The 17,163-nt window shown below is 39.9% G+C and overlaps 1 protein-coding gene across 7 annotated transcripts in view; it reads right to left on the bottom strand.

Annotated features, from left to right (window-relative positions):
- Positions 1-17,163, bottom strand: part of TfAP-2 (transcription factor AP-2) — a 470,810-nt gene that overhangs the window by 204,104 nt on the left and 249,543 nt on the right. For 2 of the 7 annotated variants that reach the window (XM_087342920.1, XM_087342921.1), the window contains exon 1: positions 10,288-11,746. The exons of 4 other annotated variants lie outside the window; for them this stretch is intronic. In XM_087342920.1, coding sequence (XP_087199046.1) covers positions 10,288-10,620 — 333 coding nt within the window. In that variant the 5' untranslated portion in view covers positions 10,621-11,746. Of the gene's footprint in view, positions 1-10,287; positions 11,747-17,163 lie in introns of those variants that run through there. One more of the 7 variants, XM_087342919.1, reaches the window with a different exon arrangement.

The following is a 17,163-nucleotide window of genomic DNA, read 5'->3' as shown; positions in this document are numbered from 1 at the left end:
ATGCATTTCTATTACACCAACTTCACATCGGGCAGGATGGGTCAGAGTGTCTACTTGTTCTGTCCCGAGAGCGTACATGTCAAGACGGAGATGCTGAGGTTAGTTAGTGCCGGTCGAAGAATGAGACGTTGCAGGAGAGGGGGGGGGGGTGTCTTCTAACCTCCAAGCTCGTCAGATCGTAGTCTCTGATAACTCGTTAAATGGGTTATAAATAATTGTGAGCGAAGGAACCAGACTTTCCTATTATGCTCCGAAATATATTCAAATGCACTGAGAGTGTTGTTACAGGAAATTTTCTGGCATCAAGCAACATTTACAGGTTTCCAAAACAAATGTTTGTAAATTTATTTATGTTCAAGTAGCGTATATTTTAAGTACAGGTCAACATAATATTTTAAAACGACCATTATTGTTTAAATTGTGGGAAGTCGAAAAATATGTTCTATAAATGAGCTGGTAGCTTTAAAACAGCAAGCCTATCGCCAATGAGAAAAGTTAAGTGGCAACGGGAAAATGATAGTAGCCTAGTTACTATAGTGACTAGTCCACTCAGGATCCCGCAGTTAATAGGAGGTTCTAAAGTATCGGGCAATAGGTTTGTGGGCGAATAAGTCATCGCCATAACAATGATGTGACTGTCTCGACAAGACAGTCAATTGAAGCATGACTAAAATCCAGAAACCGCAACCTGGACTCCCCTCGCCTTACAGTGACTTTACTCAGAAATATTTAAGGGCGCCCTGTGCTAACGTATCAAACACGGAGGGTAATTTTCAAAGACATGGTGAAAGTGACGTAGAGTCCACAACAATCTCCACGTCGTGTCTCTGCTCACTCCTCACAATCTTGTGGTTTCCATCACTGGCCGATCTGCAGCCGCCAGCAACAAGGTCGTGTCTCCTGACAAGTCAATTCGTAGAAGACCAGCTAATGCTATCTACGGAAACCAACAAAATCTTCCCCCAAACCAAACCAACTAAAAAAACCTGTATTTATGTGACTATAAAATAAAATGTAATGTACAATGATTATATGAAATGCAAATTTTCTTACTATGCAATCGTTTCACTTCTAAGCAAACAATTTCTTGCGTGATTCACATAAATGCAGAGTCTCAGACGTTCAGTTTATCGTGGTATAAATCAGTTTCTTACAAGATAAAACATTAAAATAGTTCGGCCTAAAATGTCCTTCGTAATCCTCACCTGCTCACCATTCAAATGCCATCTGACACCAAGTAACCGCTGAAACTAAAAGAGTCGCGAAATAATGTGTCTCTCTCCTTTTCCTTGTTCATTCTGAAGGCTGATCGAGACTTGGACTGACTTGTTGCACAGGTTTTATACGGTGGTAGGAATCTGTAGATGTGGGCTCAGACCACTGTAAAACCTAACCCACGACAGCGGATAACAAGGCGGACAAAGAACAGTCCCTAACGGAATTTGAACCCGCAACTCCAACGTTTCTCGGAAAGCACAAACATCGTACACCGTAGTCCGTGTCCGCCAAGTCACCCTGAAATATTTCACACACATTTTATTGCATGTATGACCTGACTTGGATAGTAAATTCTATGAAAACAATAAACACCTCTTCCAGTTATAAGCCTGTTATTTATTTGTGGTTACTTAATGGCGCCAGTAGCTGAGATCACACAGCGTCAAATGAGATTAATTCTTAATGAATAAAAGAAGCAATGGGAGGAAGCGATCCTTGACCAATTTAACATGCAAAAACAGCATTTGCCTGGAGGGAATGAGGAAAACTGCAAATAAAAACCTCAGTCAGGATAGGCAGAAATCTGTACCCGGGACCTGTCGAATTCGAAGTTGGTGTCCTAAACTTCTTAAGAGTTCTTAAAAATCAACTCTGCCGCGGAAACTTAATATCGTAAAATGCTTTAATTACTTCAGCATAATTCGTGGAAAGAAGCTGAAAAAACCCACATCGCGTGTGTGTTTTTTCCTGCAAGGGGGGGGGGGGAGAATATAGCACTGCCCCAATTTATACCTGCTAACGTCTGGAATAAAATCATATACATTAAAACTAAATCAAAATTAAAAATTATATAATTTATTATTTTCATAATACCTATCACTTATGCCTTAAATATTGTTATAAGAGTTTATTAGTAACAAAACTGTATATGTTCAACACTTTAAAGCAAAATAGAAACTATGTGCCACCTGCTTCGTTACCCAAAAGGCTGCATTTGGTTTGTATGTGTGAATGGTTCTCACTGTAAACAGGAATTATTCCTTTTAACATTAACCAGCTGATCTTTCTTAATGGTGAAGTGATGTAATTTTCTTGAAATAGAAACTGAACTTTTAGATATTATTTAGACGAGCTTTGGCTTCTAAAGGTTAATTGAAAATCGGAGTGGATACTGCTATTCAGGGCAAGAGCGTTCGGATTTAGCGACTGATATTTACATCTTTCAATATTATATACCAAATTACCTTCAAAGTACACTATTTAAAATTTAATTTTGAAAACTGTTGTCATAATCAAGCGAATTTTTAATAATATTTCGCACACTTCATAGGCAATATAAATAAATGTTGCATCTTCTTGAGAAATACGTTTTATAACGAATTTTAAAACAGTTGTTTGCTCATGTCGTCCCAGGCATTTCAGGGGGGCGTTGAACCCACACCTTTCAACCGATACCGCTGTGCTTAACTTTCAGACAGCGTAGTCTATTGCGTATTAACTTAGCGAATTTTAAATAACCCCAGTCCTTTCATAAAGTAATTGGCAAGTGTAACAAAATGTAACTTCATTTTCATTGTCGGGTAAAAACGAGCAACGAGTCCTATTCTAAACTTCAAGTCATCTACTTATATAAGCGCTTCCATCATACCAAGGTTCGGCCATCTTGCAGGGCAGCGAAACGTAATCCGCAGGTAGGGAGATCATGCCATCTTTCTTGAAGATGACAGCGTTTCATCAACAACGTGTTAGCTTGGCAGGATCTGACGCGTGCATGCCACGCAAAGAATTTGAGCGTTTCAAAACATCTGGTTCACCACGGACGTGTTAAATTCGCTGAGATCACTCAAGAGGCAGCCAGCCCCCTGTCATTTGAATCCGAACGTTATCGCCAGGTTTTCCTTAGTCAACCAAATGGTAAAATCTGAATATCTTTTACTTTTGAAAAGCTGTAAGTACGCTCACGCATCGAGTAATTCACCATCAGTTAAGGACCAATAACTGTGTCCACAAGAGCCCGCTACCCATCCCATAAAGATCAGTTCTTCCACAAGTTCCCACCCTACGTCCCCAAGGTTCATTCTAATACAACCCCTTCATCTACATCTTCAGAGTGGCCTCTTCCTTTTAGACCTCCCAATCAAAATTACGTACAAATTTATGACGACCGCCATTCGTGCTACATGTCCTGCCACCCCATCCTCCTTGATTTATTTAATTAACCCAACAATATTTGGTGAGACGCAGGCATACAAGCTATGGACTCCTCATGAACTTTGCCACATTCGAAGAAATTATTAGCTAACTTTGTATATAATAATATCGCCTTGTGGTCTGGTGACATAACGGTTTAATTATTTAAGTCCTATTACCCTGCATAAATATGTAACTTATGAATCAAAAAGTGATGTTACATGAACTAAGAGACAGAATTCAGTTGATTTATCACGAATGTTTCAGTTCTTACTTTAAGATACAACACTATGAATCTCCTGTAGTTGCAAATTTACGTAACTTGAATGCCAAATGTCATGACGAGTGTTTGGTTCGTACCACCTGTAGAGTTTATTCAGTGTCTGATGAGACAGGACGGTTACAGATGGGTAAACATTTTTAAAGCTTAGAAGGAAAGGATTGCACAAGATTGAATTTGCTTGCATACGACCAGAATGTTAACATTCGAGAATATTTTACGTCCAGTGGACTAAATCAGCATTATTCAGGCTGTTTAAAAATAAATAAAAACAACAGTCAGAACAGAATTCTCCGGGCCTAAGATCGAACCCGGGACTGCAAAACACAATGAGTAAGCACTCTACTGACATGAAGGCCGATATGAATTACATTAAACGGATTCGTATACATAGGCCTATAAGACTTTGATGAAGTTTTGTGATGAACAGCGAATGTTTTGATGAAGTGAATAACTACAGTGAAGTGGAATTCTGGGGAGCTGACTGGCACCTCGTAACATCATTGTAGTCGCCCACTCTCACGGCATTGATGTATGTTTTTTTCCACTTGCAGCCCAACCGCTGAAATCTACCTGCTCCCAAATAACTGAACTGGACAAGTGCGAAAAAAAAAATCTTCACCAGCGTTGCCAACTTAGCTCCAATAGTTATTCAGTACGTTTGTTTACCGTTGAAATTGGCCTTAGCTGTGTAATACTGAGAAGAAACTAACCCGGCGAAGAAAAAAAATATTTTCTGGGGCTTTCTAATGTGCCAACAAAACAATCTCCTTGAAAGTATCACGTGTATGAAGATATGTATATAATATGATTTTCATCATTTCACCTAAAATTCATACGCTAATGAACTAAAGGTAATCATATGAGCAAGATATATAAAGCGTTTGGAGGATGAGAAATTCATAAACTATTCTGGTCGGAAAACCAAAAGGAATATGACAACCGGAAGGCCTAGATATAAATGTGAAGATAATATGAAAACGGAACTTGAAAAACGAGGGTCTTTGAATGATAACTAAGATTCAAGTGACTCGACAGACCGTCCAACGGCAGATTTTTATAAGGGCAGCAAAGAACTTTCCGTTTTTAAAGAAACGGGAAATGACATGTCAAACAACTATTTTTCAAGAAAGGCCCTGAAACATGGAGTCTGTTGATATAGATATCGAAAAGTGGACCACACTTCACTCACCCCTGTTGTAGTTGAAGGAATCAATCTAAGCTGAGGCTAACAATCAGATACACCCATAATGTACAGTTACAAAGCAGTCCGATTAATCGACTTCTGTCATTCTGCTTTGGCAACTATTCTGAAATCTTAAACCAGAAAATAAAATGACCCTTGTTTCTTAACTGAACTGACGGACCAACAAACGTAAGACATTTGATCACGCACATAATCTTGCAAACTATACTTCTACAGAAACACACTTACCGTCAGGAAGAATACTTTGGCTTCGTATTTTTTTTATTTAGTGTTCTGTCTGACGACAGGTCCATATGAACAGGATCCTTCCATCCTTTTCTCGGACTGGGACCTGTTCATATACGTTCTTGGCAGATGATCCAGAAGTGGTTTGCCATTGCCTTCTTCTGTGTGTGAATGGAGTAATTGTTGGGATGGCACGGAGAAACCGGGGAAGCCCCCGGAGGAAAACTCCATGTTGTCTACACCACGGCCTTGCCCAACACAAGTTATAAATTCGGGCACCGGGTACTTAGCGTTAAATGAGTGCTTCATATGTTGATAAAATCAATACTGAGCAGCAGCCTACACAAAACAGTTACGAACTGAAAAGAATTGTACTTGGAGACTTAAATGCTGGTACAGAACAATAACAATCGGATAACACTTCGCATCAGCATACTTTTTCTATACTGTCGTGCGTTTTAAGAAGTATCCATCTGTCCTGACATGTATCATATCCAACGTAGCCCAAAGGACGTCGATTAACTGGGTACTGAAATTTAGATTAAATGTTGTAGGAATAACCACATTTTGAACCATGTTGATACAATGAAAATATTCTTTGCTTGAAGGAGAAATCCATTTTTATCAAATTTTTCATGCAACAATATGAACTGAATCAGAAAACACACACAAAGATCTGTAATATCTATCTGAGATATTTGCCTATGTAATAAAATTCGACAAATACAAAGAAAATTGTTTGACTCTTCCCTCCTAAACGGCTGTACTGTTAATCAGTTTTGTTAGAAGGTAACTGAATCTGCAATAAATGAACATAAACCAATTATGCGTTCGAAACAGTAAAGAACACAGAAGGAATTTTTGTCATACTTGTTGCTTTGTAATCTGTTAAAATTAATTAATTTTTTTTTTAAAAATTTGGCTATTTGCCAAACTCGAAATGAAATACTTATGAAAGTTTTTTTCAGAGCACTGTGGAGTAAATTTAGATAGAGCTATAGAAAAATTAATTACCTATTAATAAAACAGAGTAAATTTCCATTCAAACCTATATAAGGCTAGAATTTGAAATAGTAAATACAATTTTTTGAACCAAAGATCGTCTGGCGCTTGAACAAAATCTTTGAGAAAACACAAGACAATGCCTTATGTTAAAAAATACACAAACCAGTAAGAACATCCTATTTCAGTATTTCCCAGCTTAATTAAATCTGACGAAAGGTAATACGGACAGCAATAATACTTGTCCTTCGCTTTCGCGGAAAGGGCTCAATATAAAACCTCATGTTTTCAGAGATGAGTGACGTCAACTGTTAAAAATCATCCAGCGTGTCGTCAAACAATGCACTTGCCATATTAGAGCATACTTGTCCTGAAGATGTCAACTGCAATGCTGGCCGAAACATTGGATATTTTTTAGCATATGACATGGCTTATCGCAGGAAGTTAAGTTTCTCAGATTATACGATGTTCTGTCGTCGGGATAAAGAACAGGTGTGAAAATACTTTGAGCAACACGTGGAATAAACAAAACAAGTCGAGAGGACGTAAAAAAAGAGACAGAGAAGATATTATGTAAAGAAATCAGCAGTAAATCCCAAGAACTCGCTGTAGGCAATCTTATGGCTTTGTGCACGATTCTCTTTTCTACACATAGTGTTCACTGCAACTTCGGTAAAAGCAACCAACACAACTTGCCTCCAACCTAACCAAACAAGCTTAGACTATAACCAACCGGGAAGAAAAACAGCACAAATCACACTTTCAATATTGTTCCCGAGTTCCTAATAACTGGTAAAAACTTATCAACACATTTTACACGACGTTTCCATGCGAGTAACCAATTGCAAACGAAAGATCTATTCCACTCTGTTCAATCCTGCGAAGAAATGTAAGGTGGTAAACGAGAGATAGAAGATCAAGTATCAGACGTCTATGTACCACTGCTGCATTAACTATAATGGTGACGATGTAAGAAAGACGAACGACTCCACACAATTACAAACAGACATGGCAGACAAGTCGTGGAGCTGAGAGTGACTGGCTTGCAGGCAGGTAGCCTGGCTTGCCAACCCCTGAGGGAAATTGGGGAATACCACCACAAAACGAGAGAGCTCTCACTCATTCGCCTGATCCTCTGCGCGGGGCCGTTCTTCCTGTGACGAAACACAGGTTCCACAGAAATTATTCACCACTGGGAAAACTACTTTTGGACTGGTTTATTGCGCCGTGTGGTCTGGTAGTTTACTGACGTTTCCGAGGTGCTTGCTGCCTCCACCATCAGGGCGATTACTCATCGCCCTGATGACAGAGACAGATCATACCACAGCCGTCTTCATACTCGCCACTTGAGAACCTGAAATATCACTTGCATATCGACTGTCCAATGAAGTGTAGAAGAACTCGCACCCTGCAGTAAATTCAAGTGGATATTTAGGTTCTCACGGAGATGAACGTGTCAATCACGGATGAGACACCGTGTGATCTAAAAGATAGTTATGAGCGTTTCGGAGGAACGATTAACCCCTATCTTCAGGGATAAAATAAAGCAAGATACATCTGGACTAAAAGACGACCGTATTTAGAGGGGAGCATTTATGAATTAACTCTCGTCTAGAGACGTAAACTGTGAATCTGAAAGGAATTTTCCTTCCAAAATTAAATACGCAGATAATCGGCGAAGTATCCACATTGAGTTCCCGCTATTTATCTTTCACCGCGGCACCATCAACAGTCCAACCCAAAAGTTGCCGGCTCTTATTTTCAAAGTAAATAATACTGAAGGCTGAAATTTACCAATAATTATCATCTCAAGAAAAGTCTAATAATGAACGGAGGAAGTTTATGGCGCGTTGATTGGACACAGGGATAATTTTAGTTATAAAAATAGGTTATTAAACATTTGATAACCATCAAATAACACGTTTTGTGCTGAATTATTGGTGGTGCTTACGTACAACGGACTGAACGGTCCTCGCAGGACACTACACTGTATTACAATGCAGTAACGCAGACAGAATAAGTATGTAACACTGATAACTGTCACCTTGGTTTCTGTGGTTACAGAAACAGTTGAAAGACTCGATCAGTATGCAATGCCGTTACACATTGCACAAGTAAACTTACATCACGAACCTAATAATACAAACACCAACGTCAATTTCAATTCCGCTTCTCAATACCATAAGCTCTCCTAAGCACTAAGCGATGATACAAGTGACCGACTGACTTCCTGGTTAACTAAGTAAAGAACAAATGAATTGACAACAAGCTCGACTGTTATTTTGGGCACTGCTAATCGTCACTGGTGTTTATTAAAAAATACAGAACGTTTCGAAAAACATGATATCTCCGTCATCAGATGAATGTAGAAGAGAGGATATTTATTGTAGTGGGTCCTTAGAAAGATTATTACAAATTATAATTATCTCTGCTGTACCTGCCGGCTATATTTCTTCGTCCCAATGCTTTGCCGAATGCTTCGTGTTCATAAGACCCAGGTTTGAATACTCGCAGTTACCTGCTATCCTGATTAAGACATTTAGTTATATACCTGAATCTCTAAGAGACGAAATTTGGATTTTTCTTTTAAGAAACCAAAACTTCTTCATTCCATATCTTTTTCAACCAATAATTCATAATAATCATATATTTTGTCGCTATGTAACCTATATAGTTAAAGAGCGTCGTTAAAACTCCTCGTAACAAGTGTGTCTGACTGTCCCCTTCTGTACATCTGTGTCCTGCGAATTATTTGCTTGGGAACTTTATTGTAATTGTTTCTCAATGCCCATTAGAACACAGTATTTTCTACCTTCTACCATCCATTCTATTTTCATTTCACACTAGTATCAACTACTTAGAAACAAACATCCCTTTCACAAGCCACTTCAACTCAGAGCTTTCTCTCTGGCTTGGCAACGAATACTCCTGCCCCATTAAGTTCATACAGGTAGGTCTACTCCAATTGAAATGCTGAAAACACAGAAAGAAATCCATTTTACGGCGTCATTTAATTTAAATTTTTTAACTAGAGATGCGATGTGAATAAATAATTCTAGAGATCTAATTATATTGAGCTGGACAGTAACAAAGAGGAACACACTGTTACAGAAGATTGTGAGTTCCAACTTACTTCGACATTAAAAATGGATGCTCGCAACGCGGGGCACACACTTAAAATTCAAACTGTTGGTAACTGAAAAGTTGAATGCAGGCTCTTAGTATGGATATTTAAGGTGTGTGATTACTAGTCGCTGCCACTATTAGCAATTCAATGTTATGCGTGAAAGATAAATAATTTAACTATCTTGTGTAATTCTCAGTTCAATGCACCTTAGTTCCAAAGAGGGTAGGGACATGAAGGAGGAAAGCTCCATGGCGTGTTTCCTGATAGGTTACAGACGAGCGAAACTGGGCAGACATGTACCGTAATCACCATTACATTCACATAAAATGTACGTAAACGTCTGAAATATTTTATTTGCTAAATAAGCCAAGAAACCTGACGCTGGCATGGACCTAAATGTTCGTCCATTCACCGCTGAATTTTAATTTTTAACCAAATGGTGTCAGAAGATTGGGATTAGATATACCTGACTCTGGACAGAGATGTGTGATTGACTTTTGTGAACACGGTAATGAACCTTAAAGGCCCGTAAATGCGGGGAACTTCTAGACTACCTGAGCGATTATTAGCTTCTGAAGACAGCCTCTGTTTTACGGAGGTAATTAAATAGTCAGAAGGAAAAGATCCAGGCATGTCAACAGGTAATCTGAAACTCCAAAACCCTTCTAATATAACCGTGCATCTTAAAAGAACGTCGATGTCTTTCATATGGTAAGAAATATAATTTACGTAACAGTTCAAAGAGACAAGTACAGTGACTAGACTACGAGCTGAACTCTCATGTTCGATTTCCAATAGGGCAAAAACGCATACTCCGCCTAGCTACCGGGTCCATACCGGCTCTAGGCCCACCCTGAACCCTATCAAGTGGGTACAGTGGAATCTTTCTTCTGGAGTAAAGTGGCCGGGGCGTGAATCTGACCGCTCACCTAAATCTGATGCCGAAGTTAAGAATGCTCCTTCATGGCGCGGGAATACGTTAACAAAAGAAGAGCACGTTTTAAATTTTAAGACACGCAATCCACAGCAGTTGCTTACCTCGGTCATATCTTGCACGTCATCAGGATCCACTACATCGTCTGACCCCAGGTCATCACCAGGACCTCCACCATCGTCATCCATCAAGACGAAAGACACATCATTGTTGTTAGTGTTGTTCCCATGATGCATTTGCTTCCTGGGTGAGAGAGCATCACCATCCGTGTCCTCGTGGTTAAGAGGCGATGTCTTAATCTTGTGGTTGTTATTGCTGTTGCTAACAACATCACTGCCACCGATGATGTCACCCACAGGAATCTGATCGCACGACGTCTGGGAATCAGAGGGACTTGCCGGACAGTGTTCTAGGGGGCTCATGTGGTCGTCATCCATGATATTGCTATCTCAACGCACAGCAGCAAAGTATTTCTCTGTTCCTTCAGTTCTATCTACAAACTTCTTATATATGCTTCATGTATCTGATAACATTATGAACTATAAACATTTTCGTCACATATGCGACATATCTGTGCAATAGTTTAATAAAATTCTACACGTGTGTCGTACACAACCTTTATCCTGCCACAACACCACTAAAATATTGTCCTGTGTTTCATTTCGAAGCCAATTTTATTTTATACGAACAGAAAGTCTAAAGCACTTTCAGCTACTGACGCCGAGAGTCAAAATATATAATTAACACTCCTTGTATTTCTACGAACTTCACATTAAAACCGTATTTGAAATGTTAGCATTTTTTGTTGCAGAACACAAAATCTTTTGCTGCAATGAAGCATATAAACTATTCTTACAACGTGCTATATTCTCGAAACAATATTCAGTATTTTGAAGATGGTTAAAACAATTTGTTCGTCGGATACATTTAAAAATGCCGCCCAAACCACAAACACTACTAACCTGCTTCATTCAATAAGAGATCCGATTAGCGAACTTGCCATTTTCCTCCTTCAAGTACATAAATATCCCGGGAATACGTACTTTCTAATATCTTACGACATTTCCACACACTGCACAACGTCCCAAGTCACGAAAAACGACACTAAAACACAATTTCTCTTACCACAAGTTCAAGACTTTTCCATTCGACACCACTGTAAAACCCCAGTGTCCTCACTTCACTTCACTCCTGCTACCTTCTTCAACTCAAAGGGCCCCCCGTTCCAACAACAAACAACAGAGGAACGGAAAGCGCAGCAGCGCCACAAGTTCTTTCCGTTTTCTTCTTCTCCTTTCCTTCTTCCATCCACTAGAGTTCTTCCTTCAGATGCTGGACAGCGGAGATGCTAAGTTCTGTCTTCTTCAGATGTTGCAGGTGGCTGGGGAGTTTTCAAAGATGGCTGAAACTGACTGTCCGTAATATCTTCTAACTCGCTTGGCTTCTACCTCTCTGGCTTACGTTAAGCTGCCCCGCTGAGCACAAGGATAAATTCCCCGTCTCTGTCCTTCTGTTTATCATCTCCGTCTGCAGCTCTTTCACCTTGTTCTTTTACCTGCCACGTACTGGACTTAAGAAAAGAGACGTGCAGCAACCTTGAAATTGCGCGCGCTATCTCTCTTTCTCTCTCATTTATCTCCTCTCTCACTCTCAATATCGTGTCGTCTCTCTCCTTTCCAATACCCTTCTCTGTCTTTCGGTACGCTCAGGTAGTTTTATATTGGATCAAGTCGCATTATTAGTACCAAACACAAGACGCGTTCCTAAAATGGAAAGAACTTTCCAAAATTTTGCAGCAGGTCCACCAATAACTCCCAGATACAACATGTAATACTTTTCGAAATGGAAACAATTCTTGAGCCTTACAAAATCACTAAAAAAAACACTAATATTTCGTATGTACCATAATAATATATACGGACTTTCTCATATCCAGTGCTAACAAACAAACTGTCGCGTAATCGACTTAGTTCTAAATCATCACCATCATCATCTGTGGCGCCACAGTCCTTGTAGGACCTTGACCCCCTCACAAACGGAAGGGTTCTTAAACTTTTTAGACATTTGGTAGGACTCCTTGGACGAATGAATCAAATACGTTTACCTGTTATTATCTGTATTGATTATGCATAAATTTGCAGTAAGCCGATTTCCGTTTCAAGTGATAATCAAAACCGGGACTGAAAGTACGTATGAAAGTTTCTTTCACAAAATTTGACTGTACAGCTGTAACCACTTCACTCTCTTTTACATACTGCGCCTTCAACATAAGGACGCATTGCAGGTTAATTACCCCACGTGCAGACATACAAAAAAATGATTGGTTCACGACATCAACAAAACCGTCATCTAAATATCCACGAAGTCGTGGCCTACTTACAAATATCAAGTAGAGTTATCGAAAAATAAATTATATTGGGCAGTTCATATTTCTACGAAATCGTAACTTGCTATAGCGATTGGAACTTAAAATATAACCTCAAAATGGTAAAAATACTGGTTTCTTAAAAAAATACGGAACACTTAAAGAACTAGAAAAATGGTTTATGTGTTTTCAATTAATAGGTGTAGTAAATAAAATAGGGCATCTACGAGTGACCCTGTAAAGTTCCGGAGGCTGAAACAGGAAACCAGTAATCAATAGCTCCTGGCAAGTGTTTGCAAGAACACGTGATATGGAGATTCGATGAAGGGTGGAAGGAGACTGACATAATTCAAGGGAGATTGTAAGAAAATCTTAGGGATACCTGGATTAACAGTGAACAGGATTGTTGAATTAGAACTAGGAAGATACAGGAGGAGTGGTCTTGCTGTAAGAGACTGGCAAATAACTGTACATATGGACAAGAAGTAACTAGTAAGACTGTGAAGGTAAATAATTGAAGGTAAACAATTTTAAAATTTGATTGTTTGGTAAAAGAAGACTGGGAGAACAGTTAAGTAAAACAGGACTAGGACATATCTCGCAAGGCCTATGGGTGAACGCTATGAATGGAATTCGCAAAACATAAAAAAGAAAAGAAATAAACATGCAATGACAGAACGACAGAATTTTTTCAAAAATCACAGAGAAGAGGTAATTAATATATTGTATTGAGATAAAAGAGGAATGGGCCAGAGAAGAATACACAGTTTGTTGTGCAAGGGCAGAAGGAAATGGCCTGGCTTGGTTTGTGACTGGTATCTGGAAGCTGACGAACAAAGATGTCCTCTACGTAGTAAGGATGAAGAAGCCAGGAAATGGAGGGAACAATTCTTCAGTACAAACTGTCTTATGCTTAATGAAGGGACAGATTGTACCAATATTACAGCATTAATAACGAAAGGAATTTATCTACGGACGCACATGAGAGAAATTTATAATCTGAACTGGGGATGGGAAAGAACAACCGCAATGATAAGACAGCGTATGCATAACAGGGAACAACGACATAGATAGTTACATTAAAGTTGTGGTCTGAAAGAATCTGGCATTAGACTGACACAGCCTTCTGCATAAGATCTCAATAAATATTTCATTTCATACTTCTAAGACATTGAGTATCAGTTCTATTATTTAGAGACGGACAATAATATTACATAGCTTAATCTTCACATCATGACTCTCCAATGCAATCTCCGGCCTAACGAAGATGACTGTCTCTGAGTCGTAGCGAAGTGTATTCTGGTAGAAGTTAACCAAAGTTTCCGCGATAATGGAGGCGGCAATCTTAACACTGCTTCTTGTACTACCAGACTACACGATGCTACAACCCACCGTGAGAACCTAAAATTCTACTTAATCTAAGGCCTGCAGGTAGGCTATTCGTTAAATACGTACCCAAAACTCTACTAATATTAAGTTAAAATTATTTTGGATCCATGTGCTGAAAATATCTAATATTCCGGCTTTAAGTTTTGTGACTTCCAGAACGTCTTGGAGTCTCTGTTCTAGGTACTGGCCTCTGTCCCCCGAACTTTGCAACACAGGGCTAACAAATACCTGCACATTTGTATTGCATTCCACAGTGCCCCTTCCATTAGAGGCTTGTCTCTTTTCTTCAACCTAACTGTTATCACCCCAAGGTTCCATTCGTCCCTGCAAACTACAGTACCTCAATAGGGGAATTTTTCTGACCATTCCCTACCGAAGAATACCCTATACAGGCCCAGCAATACCCTGGGTAATTCTTGGCAGCTCACAAATGATTTAACTGAAAATAAGTCACTCACTGTACAAACCAAACACATTCCGTTGTCATTATAAGTCAGCTCATTGCCTCCCAAAGAGGACTCGCACTTCTGAAATCTTCAATAAAAAAAATCGAACACGTGCTAACGAAAATTAATGTCTTGCGAATCACTTACAATAATATGAAGGGAAGGCAAGAAAAGTGTTCCGCAACCCTAATTTGACAAAGACACATGACGGAACACGACAAATTTTCGCCTCACGAAAAGGGGGAACGAAATTATAAGTGGCCATAAATATGTATCTACATATAAAACGTGGACTTGCAAGAATGCAGGCATGTGAAAATACACCACATGTTGAATAAAACCAGCGATGATGAACCTTTACGTGCGTGTGTGTATTACGAAATGTAATTACGGAAGATAAATTACTGCACTTTATTAACTATAGCACGCGAATATGACTTCTTATAAAAACGCGCGGCACACAGGTTGCGAAACACTAGCCTGAAGATACTGGTAAGGCCCTGCTAGCTTTCGGAACAGAAAGTCTTGGGTCATAAACCTGCCGGAGCCAGCGAGGAATGTTGTCATCTTTTCATCGTCCCTCACCTCTTACGAGTCAAAAACATCTTACATATGTGACGAATATCAGACTCCTCACCGTGGTTCGGACATCTTATCATAACACAGCAATAACGTTACACCATATCGGTGACAGGAACACGCAATTTAATTCTCTGAAGACTACACCTGGGGACGTAAGACACAACACAAATTTATATTCTGATTGTGAGATTTCAGGTTCTCACGGCGTCGAGTATTTAGATGACTTTTCTGGGTCGCTGCGCCGTGTAGTCTGTTAGACACTGGCCGACGTTTCAAAGATGCGACCTGTCTCCATCATCAATCTAACTTCTATTTCTAGTTCTAGGTAAATTTTCCCTGCGCCTTCTGTTTAACTGCGAAGAGACAAAACTCCACTATTTCTAGGTTTCGACACCAGACCCATATGGACGTGAATAATCAGTTTCACGCTCCAGTCCCTTTAACCCGGTGAAAGACCTCCACTACGCAGGAGACTGCTTTGGTATGACTGTCAGTAGAGACGCTGTGATAAAAAAAGAAAAATCCCTACATCGACCGGGTTGCAAACTCCTGTCATCTAGCCCAAAGCCAATCATTTTACTCAGCTGGATTAACTTATTCTAGAGCACGTTATTAAATAAACAATAATTTCTCGATATCTTCCGATGCAAAATGTCTTCACGCGCCTTGATTTACCCGAAAATCTACGAAAATGACAGTCAGGCTTGCCTGCCTCCTGGCTAAGATTCGAATATGGGAACCTCCCGAATAAGAATAGAACTCCGAACCACCACATGGCGACATCTGACGAACGTGTCTGTGAGTAGATGGGTCAGAACGAAGACGGTTACTACCTGGACTACCGCGACAGTGAAATTTCGAAAGTTTCTCATCGCCTACGTCTTCCTGTTTACAAGCTTCTCCATGGGCAGCGGGGAGGAATCTAAGCCATCACACCCTTCAGACGCCCCAGATGCGCTGATACTCGACAACGAGCACTTTATTTTCAAGCGCTTACTAAACGAATAAAGAAAATCTCGTAATCCATTCTGAGTCCTATCACACGCTGCGTGCTATTGCTCTAAGCTCACCATCTCATTATATGACTGCGCCGAATAATGAAGGACCATATAAGGCATAATGATCTTAAAGTTGGCCCGCGTGCATTAAGATAATGGGATATTAATTATGGAGAATTAAAAGTTAATTATGAATTGCAAATTAAGTCTGGTCTACAGTACTTAAATTACGACTCCAGACTGGCATATACCATACAGTAAACCAATCTGTATGAGAAAAGATCGCTCTGATGATGGAGGCATCAAGGACCTCTGAAACTTCGGTAAACTTCTACCAGACTACACGGCGCTACAACCCAGAAGACAGCCATCTTCAGACTCACCGCCGTGAAAACCTCAAATCCTGCAATGTATGAGAAAAGCTGACCCGATATATGATCTACTGTTTTATACAGAGGTAAATTAATAGAACGATTCAGCGTAGGTTGAAGAAATTTTTCAAAGACCGAAGAATATTTCAGTCAAAAACTCAGGCATGGGAACAGATGGGTGCGGTACATGGAAACAAACTACCTCAAGTGTGGGGGGGGGGGGGGCCCGAAAGGCGTCTTACGACACGCATGTAACAATGGCATGAAACCTGGCATAAAGAGACCACTCGGACGACGACGACGTAGATGGGAGGATAATATTAAACCGAATCTCAGGGAAAAAGGGTGTGGTGGAATGTAGTGGATTCATCTGACTTATGACACGAACACGGTAAAAACCTACAGATTTCCTTATGGAGCGGAGAGTTTCTTGTCTAGATTGACGTAGTATTAGCTCCTCCATGTAGCTGGTTACGTAACATCTGCCATTCTTGAATAAACATTCTGGCCACTACAAAAAATCAATGCATCCAAGAAGTTGTACGTAAAAAATGAAATGTTAATGAGATGTCCCCCCTGCCCCCCATTCCGCTCAGGGGCCACCGCCCATAGCTGTGGATCAGCCGATGCTGATTGGTCAAGATATTGCACGGGAACTAACCGCATTGGTCAAACAAGTGTCTTGGATACCTTCGTAGCCTACAGCGTGGCGCTAGCGTGCGCCACTTCCTGCATGAGTGACACAGGTTGCAGAGTAATTACTTTACAGCGAACACACATGAGACCGCCTTGCTTATTCAGATTAAGAATTAATTTTGAAATAATTAAT

This window comes from Zootermopsis nevadensis, unplaced genomic scaffold (assembly GCF_977971745.1).
Source record: "Zootermopsis nevadensis isolate Lab colony 2312 unplaced genomic scaffold, Znev_1.0 Znev_ptg000004l, whole genome shotgun sequence".
Taxonomy (NCBI): Eukaryota; Metazoa; Arthropoda; class Insecta; order Blattodea; family Termopsidae; genus Zootermopsis; species Zootermopsis nevadensis.
Note: the sequence above shows the minus strand (reverse complement) of the source record. Positions and strands in the feature narration are given on the sequence as shown.